This window comes from Neodiprion fabricii, chromosome 2 (assembly GCF_021155785.1).
Source record: "Neodiprion fabricii isolate iyNeoFabr1 chromosome 2, iyNeoFabr1.1, whole genome shotgun sequence".
Classification (NCBI taxonomy): Eukaryota; Metazoa; Arthropoda; class Insecta; order Hymenoptera; family Diprionidae; genus Neodiprion; species Neodiprion fabricii.
In genome coordinates, this window is record NC_060240.1 from 6,285,663 (window position 1) to 6,303,899 (window position 18,237).

The following is an 18,237-nucleotide window of genomic DNA, read 5'->3' on the forward strand; positions in this document are numbered from 1 at the left end:
ATACGCTGCGATCAACGCATCAAAAGTTACAGCCGAAAAACGAGAAGCAGTGTTTTCGACATTTTTCAGCAGGTGCTTTTTCCTTTGTAACTTCTCTCCTGTTGATCCCACGCTGCTTTCGCTGCGTTTTCTGAGTTCCTGGGGGTTCAATTAGTCGGGGAAGGGTCATTCAAATCGAATCTGGGACCATAAATTTTTCGGCCGAAAAAAAAGCAAGGCTAACCCCTTTGCATTTTTGGCGAAAATTTTGGTGATTTTGAAAAGTGCCGGAATAAATTCTTTTATGCAGTATTCCGACGTAATTTTGCGAGAGGAATCGATTGGGCGCAGTAAGAATACGCTGCGATCAACGCATCAAAAGTTACAGCCGAAAAACGAGAACCAGTGTTTTCGACATTTTTCAGCAGGTGCTTTTTCCTTCGTAACTTCTCTCCTGTTGATCCCACGCTGCTTTCGCTGCGTTTTCTGAGTTCCTGGGGGTTCAATTAGTCGGGGAAGGGTCATTTAAATCGAATCTGGGACCATCAATTTTTCGGCCGAAAAAAAAGCAAGGCCAACCCCTTCGCATTTTTGTTGAAAAATTTGGTGATTTTGAAAAGTGCCGGAATAATTTCTTTCATGCAGTATTCCGACGTAATTTTGCGAGAGGAATCGATTGGGCGCAGTAAGAATACGCTGCGATCAACGCATCAAAAGTTACAGCCGAAAAACGAGAACCAGTGTTCTCGACATTTTTCAGCAGGTGCTTTTTCCTTCGTAACTTCTCTCCTGTTGATCCCACGCTGCTTTCGCTGCGTTTTCTGAGTTCCTGGGGGTTCAATTAGTCGGGGAAGGGTCATTTAAATCGAATCTGGGACCATAAATTTTACATGTTCGTACATGTTATTCACTGAGGCTTTTGCATTTCATGTAATTGGCAGATATGCCTAACGATCTTGCATCGAAACTCCCATGTGTCGAAAGTCCAAGTGGACGTACATCACTGGTTGCGATTGCTATTAAGCAGACATTATTTTTCTGATATTCGTCAAGTTTGAAGGAAGGAGATGTAGAAAATAGAATTATTTTTATTCAATGAGTACAACATGCTTATAGGTACGGTATGTTTTTGTACATGGGTTCTTAAAGACGAATTGAGTTTATCATCGTATGAGAGCATATGGAATGAGTTCAATGTGTAGTGGTAGGCTTAGTCATATCCTCGTATACGTAGAATAGTAACGTTCCATTTGGATGTTATCATTTTACGACAAGGTTCATAAAGAATAATTACAATAACGATTAATCATTAATATGGCTAATTTATAACTAGCAACAATTTTTTTTCCGCAATTATTATATTATCTACAACGTTCGAAAAATACACTCAGCTAGTCATATGTGGTCTTCGTAAAGCGCCGTCACATTTCAGCACATTAAAGATGACCGGAGCCACTGAAATAAAAGGAATCAGAATTTTCAGCACAGAATCAACCTTGACTGGAAATTCACCAGACTATGTATATCGAATTAAACGTGATGCATGCGTACCTCTGATAATCCCAGTTTTATCGTGCCATTCTGTAGAGGGTCTTTGTTCTCGAATATATCTGTAGAATAAATGCGTGACTGTTGTAGTATAGAAAAAATATAAACGTTTGTAATTATTCACACTAATAATGTATGTTGAGAAACATAATTCCGTAATTTAAATAATTCATCCCTGATCCCTTGGACGATAGATAATCCCAAATTTGTATTATCGCAAATTGTTATCAGTGTTCCAATATATTTGAAGAATCATAGAACAACTGATCAGTGACTCAGATTATGGAAAATGTTATTCTCAGCGCACGTATGAGGGGAAATTTCTTACTGAAAGCAACACTAAGGTGTAGAATCGCAGACACAAAGTCACCAAATCTCAGAGTTCCATCTTTCCGCATGTATCGGAGAACGAGAATCGACAGGACATCCGTGTTGAGTTGAAAGCCTGGAGAACCAAAACGAGATGTCAGCTTTTACAAATAGTGTTTGGACAGAGACTGTCACGTAAAAATTGCTGGCATTTTCAATTCGAAAAGGAAAATTTGGACATTAGAAATTTCAGAGAAAGTTCTTCCCAAACCAAAAGCTTGACGGTTTTGTAATAATTGGTAATTTTAGACGGATATTGATAGTTAATTTACAATTTATAACTTGTAGTATTATTCCATCTTTATACTAAGCATTTAGCTGCAGCATTTGAAAGGTCAAAAAGCTTTGGTTGATTTTTAACTAGACGAATCATGTTTGATACTAACCAACTTCTAGGAGTGCGTCTCTAAGTCTTTCCGCCTTGAGTATACCCGTCTTTTCTTTCGTATGATTTCTGAACGAGTGCTGCCAGAACTTCAGGCTTGATATCAGATCTTTGAAGTCGTTGAACTTCAACCTCCCACTGCCGGAACTCTACTTGGTATTGGTCAAGGAAGCATTCAAATATGGCATGAATTAACGCGCGTGACTTTTTATCTAAGGCCGTACTAAACGTAAGGTGAGTTTTCTCCAAACTACAATAAACACGAAACAAATCCTCGTACAGATACTACAAAAAAAAAAAAAAAAATCGATGGCCATGAGGTCCACAAAGTTGTCGATTGTTCACAGACCCATCTTTACAATATGCGTTTAGAGATATTAAACATCGGGTGGGATTTAAAACTCGGTAGATACAATACGATAAGCTTCAACCATTGTACAGAATAACACAAGGATACATCCATCGTTAAGACGACTTGTCTGCATACTTCCAAACTGGCGCAGCTCTTTATGTAGTCTGAAACGGAAGTGAGAACGTCGTCGTTTGGATTTATCTACAGCCATAAGTAAACGTTATGATACGAAGTAGGTATAAGATAAGGAACCGGCCCATATTCAGCTCTTCAGGTTTCCCACATACGCATTTATACGTTTAAGAAAAATTCCGGAGCTCAAGCCTGTACCTTCAAGTCCAAATAGGTATCCACACATAAATTAAAAGACTGCATTTTACCTCGGAGTGAATCACGAAACTTTATCTCAGCATGTCTGGATAAACAGCTGATGAGCATGATAATGGGTTCTATTTACGTGCGGATGTTAGACGCTCAATCAGCGAGAATCTACTTGGATAATTTGACACGATGTAGTGAAACTGTGGGTATAATAGAGTGAAACCGTTCCAGCATACCGTTCGGTAGACAAGCCTCCAGGAGTTCCAGGAGCTCAAAGGCATTTACGGTTTTATGCTCGTCGGCGAGTTGTAGGAACACCGCCTCGTATTGCGAAAATCCTTTTCCTTCGAGACCGTGAGCTTTGACGATGGCTGGTTTTATCAGAGACGGTGGAGTATCGAGTAATCTGTCGAGGGAGAATGCGCAAGGAAAATAATAACGTGTGAATTTTTTATTTTTCTTTTTATCAAGTATACTTAATCACGGAATGATTTGTTTTACTTCCGACATACGTACTTCAGCTTCAGAGGTTTGCTACTGTAAACCCTGAGGGTGAAACTCGTTTCTTGGGTGGGTTCGAATGTCGTAGGAATAAGAAGATAGCCACCCTGGTCCAGCTGACATCTGTGGCTGACTTGCCGGCTGTTTGTGTACTGAGAGTTTACCAGGGACTTGTTCTTCTTGAAAAATTGTTTGTTTATCGACTCTGTGCTATTCTTTGGTAAAGTGTACGCCGTGAATCCTACTACCTGTGTGAATATCAATTTTCATTCAATTTTCTCTATTCACACTGCAGTCAACAGTTGAATAATTCGTCGTTTTCCATTTACATTATATTTTACACATACCTTAGGCTCGACGATGGAGTGCTGATTCAAGGATACAATGACTTCCTCCATCTCACTGAGGATTAAATGCAGTTGCGGGTTGATGTGGAATGTTTCTGTAATTGCGATTAATCTGTATAATTCACTGAATGAGCGCGTCCCGTTGACGTTAATCGTTATTGTTGACACGTCAAACGGTACTACGGTGTGGGTAGTATAATTTCTTGTGCACGTCATTGACTTTTGACTCTCAATCGTCGTTAATTGCAATGACGAATAACCACATAACCATGCATCTGAGTGGATATTCATTCTTCCGGAGTTTAAAGCTCTACTTGCGTTTGGAATTATCAAGTTTTCGGTATAATGAGAAGCAGTATACGAGAAATAACGCGATGACTGATCAAGTTTTAACGGATCACTGTTTGGGAATGATTATACATCGTACAGAGAATATCAAGCATGCTCAGAGAGTGTCAAAGTTACTTATTCACAGAGTAGTAGTGATGAAAAATTATCAAACCTGGATTATTTCGACATCCTCCCGCCGTAACTCCCCGCCTCCAGCTACCCTGATAAAGTTTCATCTGCCAGGTGTTTTTACTATGAAGCGAAGGTTCGTCCCGCGAGGTCTCAGCATCGAGGTGTACCACTTCCAGATGAGTGAAGGTCTTCACAAAATCCGAGTAAGAAATCCTACGATACGACGTGAAATATGAGACGAAACGAAATATTACAAAAAACATCGCTCAATTTTTCATCTGATATGTATTACCAAAACTCTCCTTCCGCCATGTTTCGTACCGCCAATCGCTCTCTTTCCACTGGTGGTACTTCGTCCCATTCGAGACCACCTCGTGCCCAAGCACCGATGTATTCTCCCCCTGGACCAAGAGGATTCCTTAATTTTACAAGCTGCACAGCTTCGCTGCTGAAGGTTTCGACCTGTTTGTGTTCGAAGGAATCTGATCAGTGTGTAACTGCGCTGATCCATACATGTTTTTAGGGTTTGGGGATACTGGTGCTCTTATAAATATCAAAAACTGGAACTTTCATTCGCTGTCATTTGAGAAGAATGAAGAATCGACACTGTATCAAGGTTTTAATCGAAACCATTATACCGTAATCATTGAATAAAGTTTTCTCGATGCTTTGGATACTCAAGAAATCACTGAACGTGAGATTCTGATTTAACAGTACATTCTATTTATCGGGTACATGGAATCGTGTCCATCGACACTGTAAGGAATTTTATAAAGAAATTACGAGGATATACTTAGTAGGTTTTACGAAGTAGAAAATTAATTTCATCAAAGATATTTCATGCCGTAAACTTACTCGTTCAACGGCGTAAAGTCTGTAGTTTATGCCCATTTGTATTCCATTTGCGAGTTTCTCTGTACTCGAGCGAATCTGAAACAGAATAGGTGATTGGTTGCGTAGCTCTACACCCTCCGTAATATAACGCATGTAATACGACACGTGAATTTTCACGAAATTGAAGTAATTCTGAGCGACTGATCACCTGTTGTTGGCTCGTGTTTACGGTGCACGTGATCAGCGAAGTCATGTCCAACAGTTTGGCCAACGCTCGCCCGCAGGCAGTTGGATCCTGCCGAATGGCTATGCTTTCTGTGATTCCTCCTGTCAGGTCCGACAGTCCGTCCAACAGGGTGCCGTATTTAAGGGCCTCGTAGGACCCGTGTAATCTGGAAAGAAACAGGATTTATCGGTTATCATCCATAATATTCTTTTGAAAAATCTCACCTGCAGAATGATTGAATCGTCAAAATCACACATTTAATCGTCACTGTCGTACATTTTGATTTAATTTCATTTGTATAATTTTTTTTGTCAGGAGAGATTTCGTCACTGGGAGATCTTGACCGGCCACCGATTTACCAGTGACAGGTAGCTGAATGTTTGCGTCTAAAAATGGGGGAGAGCAAAATTTGTGCAGAGTACTTATTCCGACCCTTCATACAGCCAAAAGAGGCTTCATTGTCGGTCTGGAGGCCGTAATTTTAATTCTAATCAGCAGTTAGCCAGTCGATAATAATGACCATGTGCTCTGAGAGCGAATGTTATGGCTTCTTAAACATACCTCGGCTGGTTGTTAGCACCTAAGTAGCTACATCCGCGGTGAAATGAACGTCATGTATACGTGTATGTAGTTATCTCGGCAAAAATCTTGCACCTCTCTCCTAACTCGTCGCTGCTTGTCTAACTTACATGCGATTCGTTATATTCATGGAAGAATTGCCTGACTTGAACGGGGCGGAATTACAGGTATGTAGCTATCCTGTTACGAATTAGAGATCGATTAAATAAATTAAATAATTCCGTCTAATCACGGCGGAATTAATCGATCTCATTCGTTTTGGATCCAGTAGCGTTTTTCAGTAGGTATTACGGAATTTTTTTAAACGCACATATGATTCGTCACGATGACGATTACAGAAGAATATGACCATAATAACGCCAATGAGGAAGTTCCCAGGTATTTACGTTCACAAGTTATTTTGTTGAGACGTTGTTTTGCAGTAATTACGATAATAACCCCTCCGCGGAGATTTCGATAAGGAATTCAAGCCGTGGATGGCCCAGGGCAGAAACGGGACGTCGATTATGTTATTCTTAATTTAGAGAAGCGCGATCGACCTCGAGCACTTGGTGAAAGTATTTCTCGTACCATCGTCATCGAGCTACTCGAAGCGTATGATCGTCGATTCGTTTCGATCATCAGGCACCATGATCTTTTCACCTCGACTCTGGCTGCCGAGGACGACGAACCGAATCCTGTATTTTTTCGTCCATTTTTCAAAGATTGAAAGACAAAAAATTTTTTTCTCAGCACAGGCGAATGTGTATAAGCGTACAGTTGTGGCCTCGGCAGGCAGTCTGTGCTCGAAAATACTTGACAATTACATTCAAATCCACAGACAGAGATACCAGATCCAATTAACACCGTACAGCGAGGCCGCCTAGCTTGTACAGCGAGTCGTTGTAACAGATTAATGGAAAAAAGAACCGAGAGAAAGTTAAATGCGGTATGAAATTTTCTATGGCCATCTACGTATCTGCGTCTGTCACTCCCTACAACCACATTCCGTAATTACTATTAGTATCGTATATATCTACGTCATAGTAAATTGTCTATCATTTTCTGTCTCTGTTCCAGTTCTTTTTTACACGCATTGGTTAACACTCTGTCGACACTCCTGTTGGTGCATATAAACCGATCGTGCTGACAGTTATTTGGTCATGTCAGACGGACGATTCGTGTTCTTTACCATCATAATTCAGAAAGGGACGTGCTTGTAGATACCGAAGTGATGAGAGCCTCCCGCTATTTGGTTCCAAGTAAAAGCAACTGTCAAGAGTTCACTGCCCAGTTCGTGTACATATATTCGAATGAATACAACATCGTGCGCTGTGTCGTGCGATAAGGCGTTTATAATATAAACAAAAGAAGATAAAAAATGACGCCTAAGAAATCTGGTTCATGTATTTTACGGAACTCAACCGAATCGATATGTTGATGGTGCTATAATTCTCGGGTTAGCTGTTCTGACGTTTACTGCTTTCGTAACTTTACTTAGACGGGACGTTAAGCTTGCGCTTCCTTAGAACGAGTTGCGCCAACTTCGAGTCTCAGGATCTTAGGTATTCCACATTTTTCAAGTTTACGAACTCGTTATCCGTAGCATAATATGCACGCGATACGAAGTGGCTTGCTCGCTGGAAGGCATTGCGAACGAGAACACTAAACGTCAAGGTGATCGAACGTTCTCTCTTTGCGAGCGATAAATTAACGAGAGGCGTGAGGGCTGCAAGCTCTTACCCCTCCCTCAACTACGTGAATGTAAAAGCTGGAAATATTCTTGAAAGAATTTCTCAAACACTTGGAAAAGACGTCGTGGATCAAATGTCCGACGTGGTTCTAGACAAGCGGCGTACTTGTTTCAGGGTCGTACCGAGAAGCTTGGAGATGAGACCCTTGATTACGATTCTTAACGTGAAACGATCAAATTGCAAAATGTCAAGGTACCGACTTATCCGTAACCGAAATTTTTTCATCTCTATCATTACAGCCATGGTTCCAGTTTGCCAAATTTTTAAGTTTGGCACGGAGATAAATCCTACAAGATTTTCATTTCTATTTTTTCTAATCGTTTAGATAATCACGAACATAAACAAAAATCAATTGAAACATACGAAACAAGTGGTAAGCATTTTTTTGATTTCAGTTTAACAAATATACTCAAAACTTTTGCGTGACAATAGTGTATAATATACGATGATGTAACGATGTTGTTTTTAAACCTTAGAAGAAAGATGTGCCGTATTACGTAGCATGGATAGAGAAACTTCTGCATAAATACGCTCCTTATTTTATGGGCACATAATATAATATTAGATTGCATATCGAATGTCTTCAAAATCGTGCAGACACGACCGGTTATGTAATTAAGAGGATATTACGTAGGCATGACGATTAGTTAAAACAGAATATCTAAGATATATATTTCCAAGGATGTGTTCGCGAAGCGAGAGAAATTTAGCAGAGACAAATACTTCCGGTTACAAGAAGTACCTACCTACATTTTAGTTACAGACAAAGTATTTTTAGCGATTTTTGTTTTCTGTACACATTTTACACCACGTGATTCGTCCGTTAATTCTTTTTTTTTTCCTTCAGACAGTATTATTTATCGATGCGTAAGGCGTCGAGGGCTGAATAAATCGATAAGAAATCGTCGAGTTCCTCAACGGAAATATTTCAGATAGAAAGCTCGGAGCTCACGATCTCGCCCGAGAGCTACCGGCATGCCAAGTAGCTAGAACTCCGGAGCCCTAGATTTCCATTAGAAAACACAACGCGCGAGTAACACGCCTCGTCTTCAAGATCGATGCCATTCGGATACTGGAATCCAGATAACAGAAGATTCCGGGGTGTCAGGTACGGAATTATCGAATCTTGGAAGAAGTAGAACCGAATCGCATTTTCCGCTTCCGAGGTTGGTTGTACTTTCACCCTACCCAACTCGCAGAGATAATTAACATTTTACAATGTGACATACATAGTTACATAGTTCAAATTAAGAAATTCAATAACAAATACAGATCATCGTCGTCAAACTTAGTAACGTGTATTTGCTATTTATAGACAAGTTACCCTCTGACGTTGGGACAGTCAAATTTAATTTACCATCGACTTGACGATGTCAACACTTCAAAATTTTCCATTTTCCATCTACTATCGATGTGCTGGTTATAAAAACATCCCGTCTACATACATCGTTCATCCCTGCCGATTCATCCTAATCATCGTTGGACGTGTGATAAAATCGAGTACCATGGGCGGAGTCTGCGATAAAAAGCAGGAATGGAAAGCATCGACATCGGAGTCTTACGAACGCGTATAAATTACTTTGAAATAATTTTTACGTACGGGGGGGGGGGGGGGGGGAGAGGGGGGGGGCAGATTTGCGTCGATGGATATCCTCGGAGCCGTGAATCAGCGTGCCTCGGGTTATAGGCATGTACATACATTACGCGTCTAAGGTACTTTCACCGGGGGCCTGATTCCTGGTTGCCTGCATGATTGGTTTCTCGCAGGGTCAGCGCACCCTCGACGTTCTACGTAACTGGACAACGTACCGTCCGGTTGACTCCTTCGAGATTTGAAACGCGTCTTGCATATGTATAGTTATAATGGGTGTCGCTTTCGTGAGAAGTCTGACCTCAGTTTATACTTGAACTTTAATGTGGTTACTCTGGTATCTCGGACTTTCGCCCAACTACGAGGTTACCAGACACGTGGGCACTAACCGTTGTAAAATTTACTCGATACAATGCGAGCGTCTGTAGAATTAGTTGCGATTTGTATACATATTACATATTTACATGTATACCTCTGCAGCAACCGACAAAAAATTGAGATATTGGTTGGAAACATCAGAGGGAAAGAGAGTAGCGAGAAACAGAGTGAACGAAGTTTTCGGATCGCAAAAATGTCGGAAAATTGTCGATTCGTGTGTGGATATATACGCAGCCGCACATTCAAGCGAGTGACAAATTTTTATATTTACCTTCTAAATATACCAACAGCTGCGTAATTGGTACGAAATACGATACAGACATGTCGGGCATTAGAGAGGCATTTCATAGATTACGCATGTATTTGATTAATTAAATTTCATATCCAGTAATTGTGTTACTATGTACCAATAAAATATTTTACCACTCAATAATCAAGATTCAGTTTTTTTTTTCAAAGATTGTGCGAAATCGTGCGAAATCATCTTCTCATTCATGAAGATGTATTTCAAGTTCCTTGTACAGATTAGAATTAGTAAAACGTTAAGTTTGCTGATTAGGCTAAGCTACTCGTACAATTATCACTTCCGATTAAGAATTAACTTCACTCAGCAAACGAGTCGAAAAACATTGAACTTATGGAAGTATAATCGCTGTCTACTCGTCGAATATCATTAATTTTTTTTCTTCATATTTTAGAGTTAAAAAACAAATGTTTATGTGTATAATTTAAATATTATAAGCGCTCACGGCGATTCTTTTACCCAACAGCGTCTATAATTATTATCCTTCTGTGCAGAAGTCCAATATACTATATACGTGGTAATAGCGGCTACGCAATAACAATAATAATTGGGTAGCAACGATAATAATAATCTCCACGTGGGTATATCGTACAAAACTTCCTTCCACTTTTACCATATCGCTATACATAATTATACAATAACGGAAACCTGTAACGGTAAGCATAAAAATAAAATATCGATAAGCAGTAATTATCGTATTGAATATTTGTAAATTTGTCAATTTTTACAACGAGTTACACAATTATTACCATATTTTCGAAAAATTCTTTCCGCCATTTCCGCAAACAACATCAGCCTGCATAATTACTATTTAAACTTTAGCGATAACTTCTATAGATTCTTCAACCTCTCTGTTGAATGTCTTCATTTATTTATGACGAACAAAGCTTCGAAAAAAACTTTAATTCTTCGCAGAGTAATTAACGAAGAAAGAGACAATTTCGTAGAAATGGAACAGTGTGCGTAAAAAATTTATCTAAATGTTTATAAAAAGTCAGAGACGAATTCATGATTTGCTGGTCAGACTTAAGAATCTGATATGTTTAAAAGGAATATAAAAAAAGAAAAAGAAGATTGTTCTACAGAGTATTGCGAGAAAAAAAATGTCTAGGGATAAATTTTTCTTTTTTCTGCATGGCTGTGCTTGCGATACTTACACGCATAATTTAACTCACAATAAAGTCGAAGCAATATATTCCCTGCAGCAAACCCACTCGACGTAAACCGACACACCGAAGTATGACCAGATTATTACGACTATTATCAACGCTCTGCAGTCGCGGCCGTAAAATCTACTGTACAACTAGAAAGTGTTTCGAATCCCCATAAGATCAAGTCTCTGCACGGAAGTCTCGATAGCTTGGAATCAATTGATCATTTTCAACAATAAGAACAAATTAACGGCACGAGCGTGCAGATATAAAGCAACGAAAGAGCGACGATCCGATTATAATTTTTTTTCTACTCATCTGCGATACAAATTAAAATCAGTTCGTTAATTAGACTTTCCTACAACTTTCGGTTCAGGTCAATCAATGTTGTTTACCTTTTTGATGAAAATTTCAGCAATACGCGTGCTACTTGATTTTGAACGAGTGTAATTTGATCGTTTGCCCAACAATTAAACAAATTTATATACCTGACCGGATTTCGACTAAACCTTCTTCATTCTTCAATCTACCTCCTGGTCACTAATCCATCACAAAAGTGCAGTTATACATACATTTATACATATATGTATGCGATACTTTTCCGGATCGAAGTATGCGATAAACGCAGAGTGCAAAGGTATAATCAAATTGTTGATCAGGATCCACAGTCAACGTTCAACGGTCATCGACCCGCGCAACTAACGCAACCTAGTCCAGATTGCTCTGTGAGGAATTACGGCTTATAGCTGTGTTCAAGAAGTTTAACGCGCCTACTTTTCGTAAAAACTGCGAAATTTGAAATTGATCTTTGCACAGAAATGCGTACCGGGACGATCGCTTGAGACTTGAAAATTGTAACGAAACTTACTTTGCGTAAGCCTTTTCGAGAAGAGCAGGCCAGAATTGGTCGCTGTGCCGGCTCTGGACAAAGGCGAGTCTCCCATGGACGGCGGGAAGCCGATCGTCGACGAGGACTTCGACCCAGGCCCCGCACCACCACAACCGGAACCTGAAGACACCCGCGTACTCGGCAGTCGGTGATCCCGGGAGCTCGGTTGTGCCCCCGAAGCCCTGATCCGCGGGGACCACTCTGTAGAATAGTCCTTTGCTCAGGTGAAGGACTCCCAGGCAGGACACCAGCCATTTGTCACCTGGAACGAGGAAGGACTCCGGTATAGTAATGAGGATAACGCCCGTTCGAAGTTACGAAAAAAGGATAAGAAACCAACACGTCGATTGTTCAACATTTTTTGTTACACTTGCGTGAAGAGGAAATCCTTTTCCGCGAGGATACTTAAGGTAAAACGTATGTATCTACTCTAAAGACTCAATCGATGTAGAGATCAACGGTTGAAGAGGAGCATGAAGAAGGATGTAAGTGAAAAAAATGGATCTTTCTTTACTGCATTGTTGTTATTTATTGCATGGATTATTGTGGGGAATTTTTTTTTTTTGAAAACAAAATGCCACAGATTTTTTTTGATTCCCTTATTCAATTAGTTGTAAAAGAGCTTGATACGATTTTGAAGTTTAGTAACATTATCGTAACGAAAGATTGGAATTAATGTTTGGTTTTTATCAATTTGATAATTACTTCGAAGGGACTATAATTTCAAAACATAAACATCTCACGTGATTAATTAAATTTCAGACAATCCTAGAAGCGTGAAATAATGGTTTTTTCCTCAATACAAATCGTTCCAATAACGTTACTTCTGCATATCTAATTCGTTGTTGTTAAAATTTAATTACAACCTAACGCATACGGTGTTAAAATCTGTATATTTTTCTTGCCGCAGTATGTATGAACTAAAAGTTTTTCTCTGGGAAATTACGTATAATTACTATTCTTCCGAACCTAATTCTACGCTTATTTGTAGTCCTGTGTTTCAAGTTTTTCTACGGCGTTCGCATTATATCGCAGTATTAGTCTACGTTTATTGCCAGACGGTTTATGCACAGCAGTGGAAGTGAGAAGGAAACTTGAATGCGCGGTTAGATTTAGGATTTCCCTGGATTCACAGAGATTTTACTTCGTTACTCGGGTACAATGCCGTATTTAATTACAATCATATATTTACATGTGTAACGTAAGGAATTGTTAATGTTTACAAAATTAGTGTATAATACGAAAAATTATGAATCGACGTTGTTTTATGGACAATATTTATTGTCACTTTCACCCGAGACACCTGGATTTGCTTTCCTGCAATCTGACTTATTCGGTGGCGCAAATGTTTGGCGTGAAAAAAAAAAATTACGTTAATTGCCTAATCGAGGCCGCTGCACGTTAGGCTTTGATCAATTTCCTGCACAGAACACAACGTACGAAATTTCATTTTAGATCCAACAAAAACAAGTCCCGTAACGCCTCGGTGATTCAAACTATCTATAGATGCGTTAATTTAATGTTGATGCGTTATTGCACGTGGATTAATATATGAAAATGCCTGAAATTTTTGATCTTTGCGAGAAATACGTTCATCTCAATCTTTCCGTAGAATTTTTGCTTTACCGAATTTTTAACACTTGTTATTTTGTACGGAAAGCAAAATATTACTAGACGTATTTTTTGTGCCGCAGGCTTCAATCTTTTTCCGAATTAATCCGTACTTCTTAGGATTATAATCAGCCCATCCAAATTAAAAAATAAACGTAGGTACAAGCGATTCAGGAACATCGCGTCACTCGAGTTCCTCTCTGAGAAAAGTCAACAATGTCGACCTCTGTTTCTTCATCTTGAGAATAGGTTTCTCAACATGTGGCTTTGTGCTTTGTTGCAGGCGCGGGTTTGTTCAACGCGAGACACTTACTTCGCTTTTTCCGCATGCGGTTTATACACGGTTCACTTTCGCTCTCTACGGAATTCACGAACAACGAACGGCGACTCTGTGATCTAGCAGGGTCTAATTGCGACAGAGCCGGTATAACAACGTTGTTGATTGTTGGGATAAAAATGACAAATGACATGCGACTTGCGGCATTACGCCTATTATGCAATGTGAAATGCATGATATTCTGATATACCCGAGTACAATGGAAATCTGGGGCCACAATAGTGTCACCGTCGAAATATCGTAACAACGTACTTCACTGAGAAAAATTTCATTTGTTACACTAACTAGGAAAATTGAGTAAAACAGGTGTCGTTGAAAAAACTGTTTGAACATTGTTGGGTTTACGAAAAACGAGGTACGCCTAACCATTTTGCGCTACTGTCGATCCTTTTTTGTTTATTGCAACGCAAAATCAGATTTAATGTTGCACGAGCATTAAATTTTCGCAACAGTTACAAGAAGTGCTTTCAAACTAAATCTGCCCGTAAGAATTTTTTTTATATAGTGCTACAAATCACGTTTGCACATGCATGTAAGTATAACGTATTGTGATTTTGAAAAAATACCACAGAACAATCAGCTAAATGCCAACCGATTTGAAACACGACGCACAGCAATTTTATTACACAATTTAATTGAACGACGTTATTGTCATGTATTACTGTGTATACTGTACCAATTATTCACCAATTGCAATTTGTTGATTCTGGTCGTTCGGTTTTTTTTCCGACTCAAAATGTTATCTGAAGCATGCATATTGGTTTGATAGTACAAAACATGACGTTTCCAATAATCAAACTTGTAAACTTGAATATTAGTCCGGAAGGTCAAAAGCCATCAGGTCAAGGACCTGAACAGCCAGAACTATGGAGCGCTTGTCCTGGAGGTCAAGATCGACCAGGTGAAGGACCTTGACAGCCGGAACTACGAAAAATTAGTCCTGAAAGTTAATAATTACCAGGTAGCGGACCTGGAGCTCAGAAACTACGGAGCGCTTGTCCTGGAAGTCGAGATCCACCAGGTCAAGGACCTGGACATCCAGAACTACGGACCGCTTGTCCTGGAAGTCGAGTTTCACCACGTGGTGGACCTGGAGCGCAGAAACTACGGAGCGTTTGTCCTGGAAGTCGAGATCCACCAGGTCAAGGACCTGGACATCCAGAATTACGGACCGCTTGTCCTGGAAGTCGATATTCACCAGGAAGTGGACCCGGATCGCAGGATCCAGGAGGTAGAGAATCCGATACTCGAAATCTGCGGAGCGCGATTCTCATCCGTCCGCTCTGCTGCGCGGCTGTTTCGAGACTGAGAAATTCGGCTAGCTGATTTTCGTCTATATAGATCGATGACGTCAAGGAGAAAAAAATTTTGGGCGACCTCACTTTCTGAACATCCGAACATTCAAAATTTGGTTTCGAACTTCAATACTATGTATGATTAAAGCTACGAAGTTCATACGGCTTGTGCGCAATTGTGCACGTGGTGTCATCCGTGGCTGCCTACATTTTTAAGAACAGTTTTGTTTTTGTCCAGTTGAATAATTACATACGTAATATATTCCGTACGCATTGACGTACTTCCGTTGTCACCATATCCGGCACGTAATCAAAAGACATGCGGTAAATCGTATTGATGACTTATTTGTTTACGTGTCGATCTCGTAATTGTAAGTATTGTTCTCCTTTTCGCTATTATTTCGTGTATTATTCTACACATATTCACTTAGTTGTTATCTGGACGTGCTTGTAGTATATACATTGTACACTGCACATATACATATATTGTTTATAAGCCTGGTCTAAAATAATTGTTCGGTCGTGACGATGTAGGTTTATGTAACAAAATCACGCAACCATTTGAATTGTGTAAAACGTTTATTGTTTATTCAATCACACAGCAGTCGATTATGCAAATTATATGCTAATCGGATTTTTCAACGTGACGCGTATCTTTTAAGGTTCGGGAATTATATTTTTTATACACCGGATCGATTCGCCTTCATATAATCCTTATCTGTGCAACAAAGATGCGAATTTTTGGCTGATTGTGAGATAAGTACGTCGGTTTAGGAATTCATTTTTTTCTCTTTATTATGATATTATGCGACACCGTTTATTAATTCTACTACCAAATCGTAGATGATTGACAAGGTTCGATGAAAATTAGAAATCAAATCACCGGTTACAGGTAATGATATATTTTGGTAAGCTGAGAGCCTTGCTTATGGTGTTTTCCCATGTGATTATCGCTCGTTCTCGCCGCGGCCCCACGTCGCAAATCATCTTGAACAATGATATAATTGGTGTAGGTCAGATGACCGGCAAATAACTGACACGATTGCCTATCTTATAAAGCCTGGAGGATGTGGGTCACAGCAAATTGTGTGCCATCAATCGCGAACGTGTGCGTGCAACGCGTCTTCTTGGCACGTGCTTATAAACCTGATGATAACGGTACATACCGTGCAATTCAGCTCTGCCTATTCGCTGTATTGTTACATCCTGCAAGAACGTTCTCTGTTCGTTGTAGAATAAAGTTGAGAGTAAGATCGACCAAAAATAATCGATTTTCGATTAAATCATACAATAAATTACAAAACCACGAATGATATGGTGTACCTGATGATTCGTTGTTTTATTATGTGATTTTTTATATAATTTTTCAAATTAACAAGATCAATCCTGTAATAAATTACACGTAAATTTTAGTCATAACGTTTTATAATTTAACGCGTGATTATTTTACAGTAGGGCAACGACGACGCTTGCGCGGTTTCCTAAACTATGCTAAAGGTGACTCACGATTGGTGTGAAAAAAAAACTAACTCCCGAGACACATTTAAGTCTCGATAATAACGAAAGGAAAGATGAATAATACCCGAAGTCGGAATTTGGACACGCGAACTAAAAACTCAGCTACGGCCACAAGTCGGAGAACGGTATCAAAATTCTGGAGCTAAAAACGAACTTTTCAACATGGCGGCGTAAAATCATCTGTTAATCGATCTCACTTACTGCCTCGCAATCGAAACAAACGGAATCCTCCACACTGTGAAATTCAAGCTGCAAGTTCAAGCTTACAAAAACTTAAAAAAAAATTTTTCCTACAGCTAACCGACTACTGGCGATAGCGTAACGATGAAGAGTGTCGAAACTTTCTCCGGACTACCTCAACGCCGACCCTTTGCGCCACTTGTTCCATGACGTCACGTACTTGCAAGAACTCGCTACAATCGATTCTAGATCATATTCGTCGATTGCGCAATTCATCGCGCATCCACTGTAATGTCCCTAACGTAGAATTTAAGGTTAGGTCGTAGTTTCGTCGTCTGCGCAACTCCTAAATGGTCCAATGAAGAAGGGTCTGGTGGCATCGCAGAATAAAGAACGTCAAATCCAACGAGCAAAGCAAGTTTATCGTTCAATGTCCAAAATTTCCGCTTGGAAAATCAACTTGGACTCTCGAGCCGGATAGTGAGCACACGTTCTCAAATGCGCGCAGCCTGTTCTGTGGAAACGTAGAGAAAAAGCCAAGGGCAAATAGTGGAACGTTGCATTACATGGCGTCGATTCTGCGAGGACGGAAGCGACGAGAGACAAGTAAAATCGAGACAACGCGCTGTAGTCGAGCATTTAGAGATTATTGGCAGTCGCAAGTCTCCGATAAAATTTGGTGGCTCGTCTGTCCTTCGCACTGATCTCTGTACTAACTGGACAGTGACCTGGGGACACTGACAATGAGTGAAACCAAATGAGCAGCGCCATTTGTAATTTCTTGGGTACAAAGTTTCCGCGGGAAATTGAAATCCATACGCGATCGCCATTTATAAGTGCATCGGGACACACGGTATAATAGATATAGATATAAGCTCGGTGTCGGTATTTTAACTAAAGCAACAAAAGTATGAATTCGAGACTTACTGGGAACTATTCAACTCGGCTCAAGAGGAAACTGAATTGATCGAGGATTCGGAAGAGCATGAAAATGTGTATGAAAAAGAGAGAACGGATTTTGAATAAGAATATTCTTCAATAATCGGCAGATTCGACGAGTTCATTGCAATCCTGACCGCGCAGAGCGCGTTACCGACGGAGCAGCGGGTGCATTTTTTAAACACTTACGTACCATTTCCGCGTACAGATTCACCGAGTTTTTCGTGTGCATTTGACAAATGATATTCATTTCATGACGCATTCGATTCGCTGATATTCGCTCGAATGCCTCATTGAGGAACATTCAGAAATTTCACTGTTTAAAAACGGCTTTAATAAATGAGGCTGCCGAGGTAGTTCATTCTTTGGAAATTTTTGACGCAAATTACAACCAAGCATGGAATACGT

The 18,237-nt window shown here is 39.9% G+C and overlaps 1 protein-coding gene across 3 annotated transcripts in view; it reads right to left on the reverse strand.

Moving 5' to 3' along the window:
- Positions 1-1,049: 1,049 nt before the first annotated feature.
- Positions 1,050-18,237, reverse strand: part of LOC124174978 (calpain-C) — a 37,331-nt gene continuing 20,143 nt past the window's right edge. For 2 of the 3 annotated variants that reach the window (XM_046554736.1, XM_046554735.1), the window contains 13 exons: positions 11,929-12,211; positions 5,307-5,490; positions 5,120-5,194; positions 4,557-4,726; positions 4,305-4,477; positions 3,803-3,897; positions 3,471-3,703; positions 3,191-3,360; positions 2,739-2,797; positions 2,283-2,430; positions 1,856-1,972; positions 1,531-1,589; positions 1,050-1,434 (listed from right to left, as the gene is read on the reverse strand). In XM_046554736.1, the coding sequence (XP_046410692.1) occupies positions 1,408-1,434; positions 1,531-1,589; positions 1,856-1,972; positions 2,283-2,430; positions 2,739-2,797; positions 3,191-3,360; positions 3,471-3,703; positions 3,803-3,897; positions 4,305-4,477; positions 4,557-4,726; positions 5,120-5,194; positions 5,307-5,490; positions 11,929-12,211 (1,793 nt within the window). In that variant the 3' untranslated portion in view covers positions 1,050-1,407. Of the gene's footprint in view, positions 1,435-1,530; positions 1,590-1,855; positions 1,973-2,282; positions 2,431-2,738; positions 2,835-3,190; positions 3,361-3,470; positions 3,704-3,802; positions 3,898-4,304; positions 4,478-4,556; positions 4,727-5,119; positions 5,195-5,306; positions 5,491-11,928; positions 12,212-18,237 lie in introns of those variants that run through there. The other variant, XM_046554737.1, reaches the window with a different exon arrangement.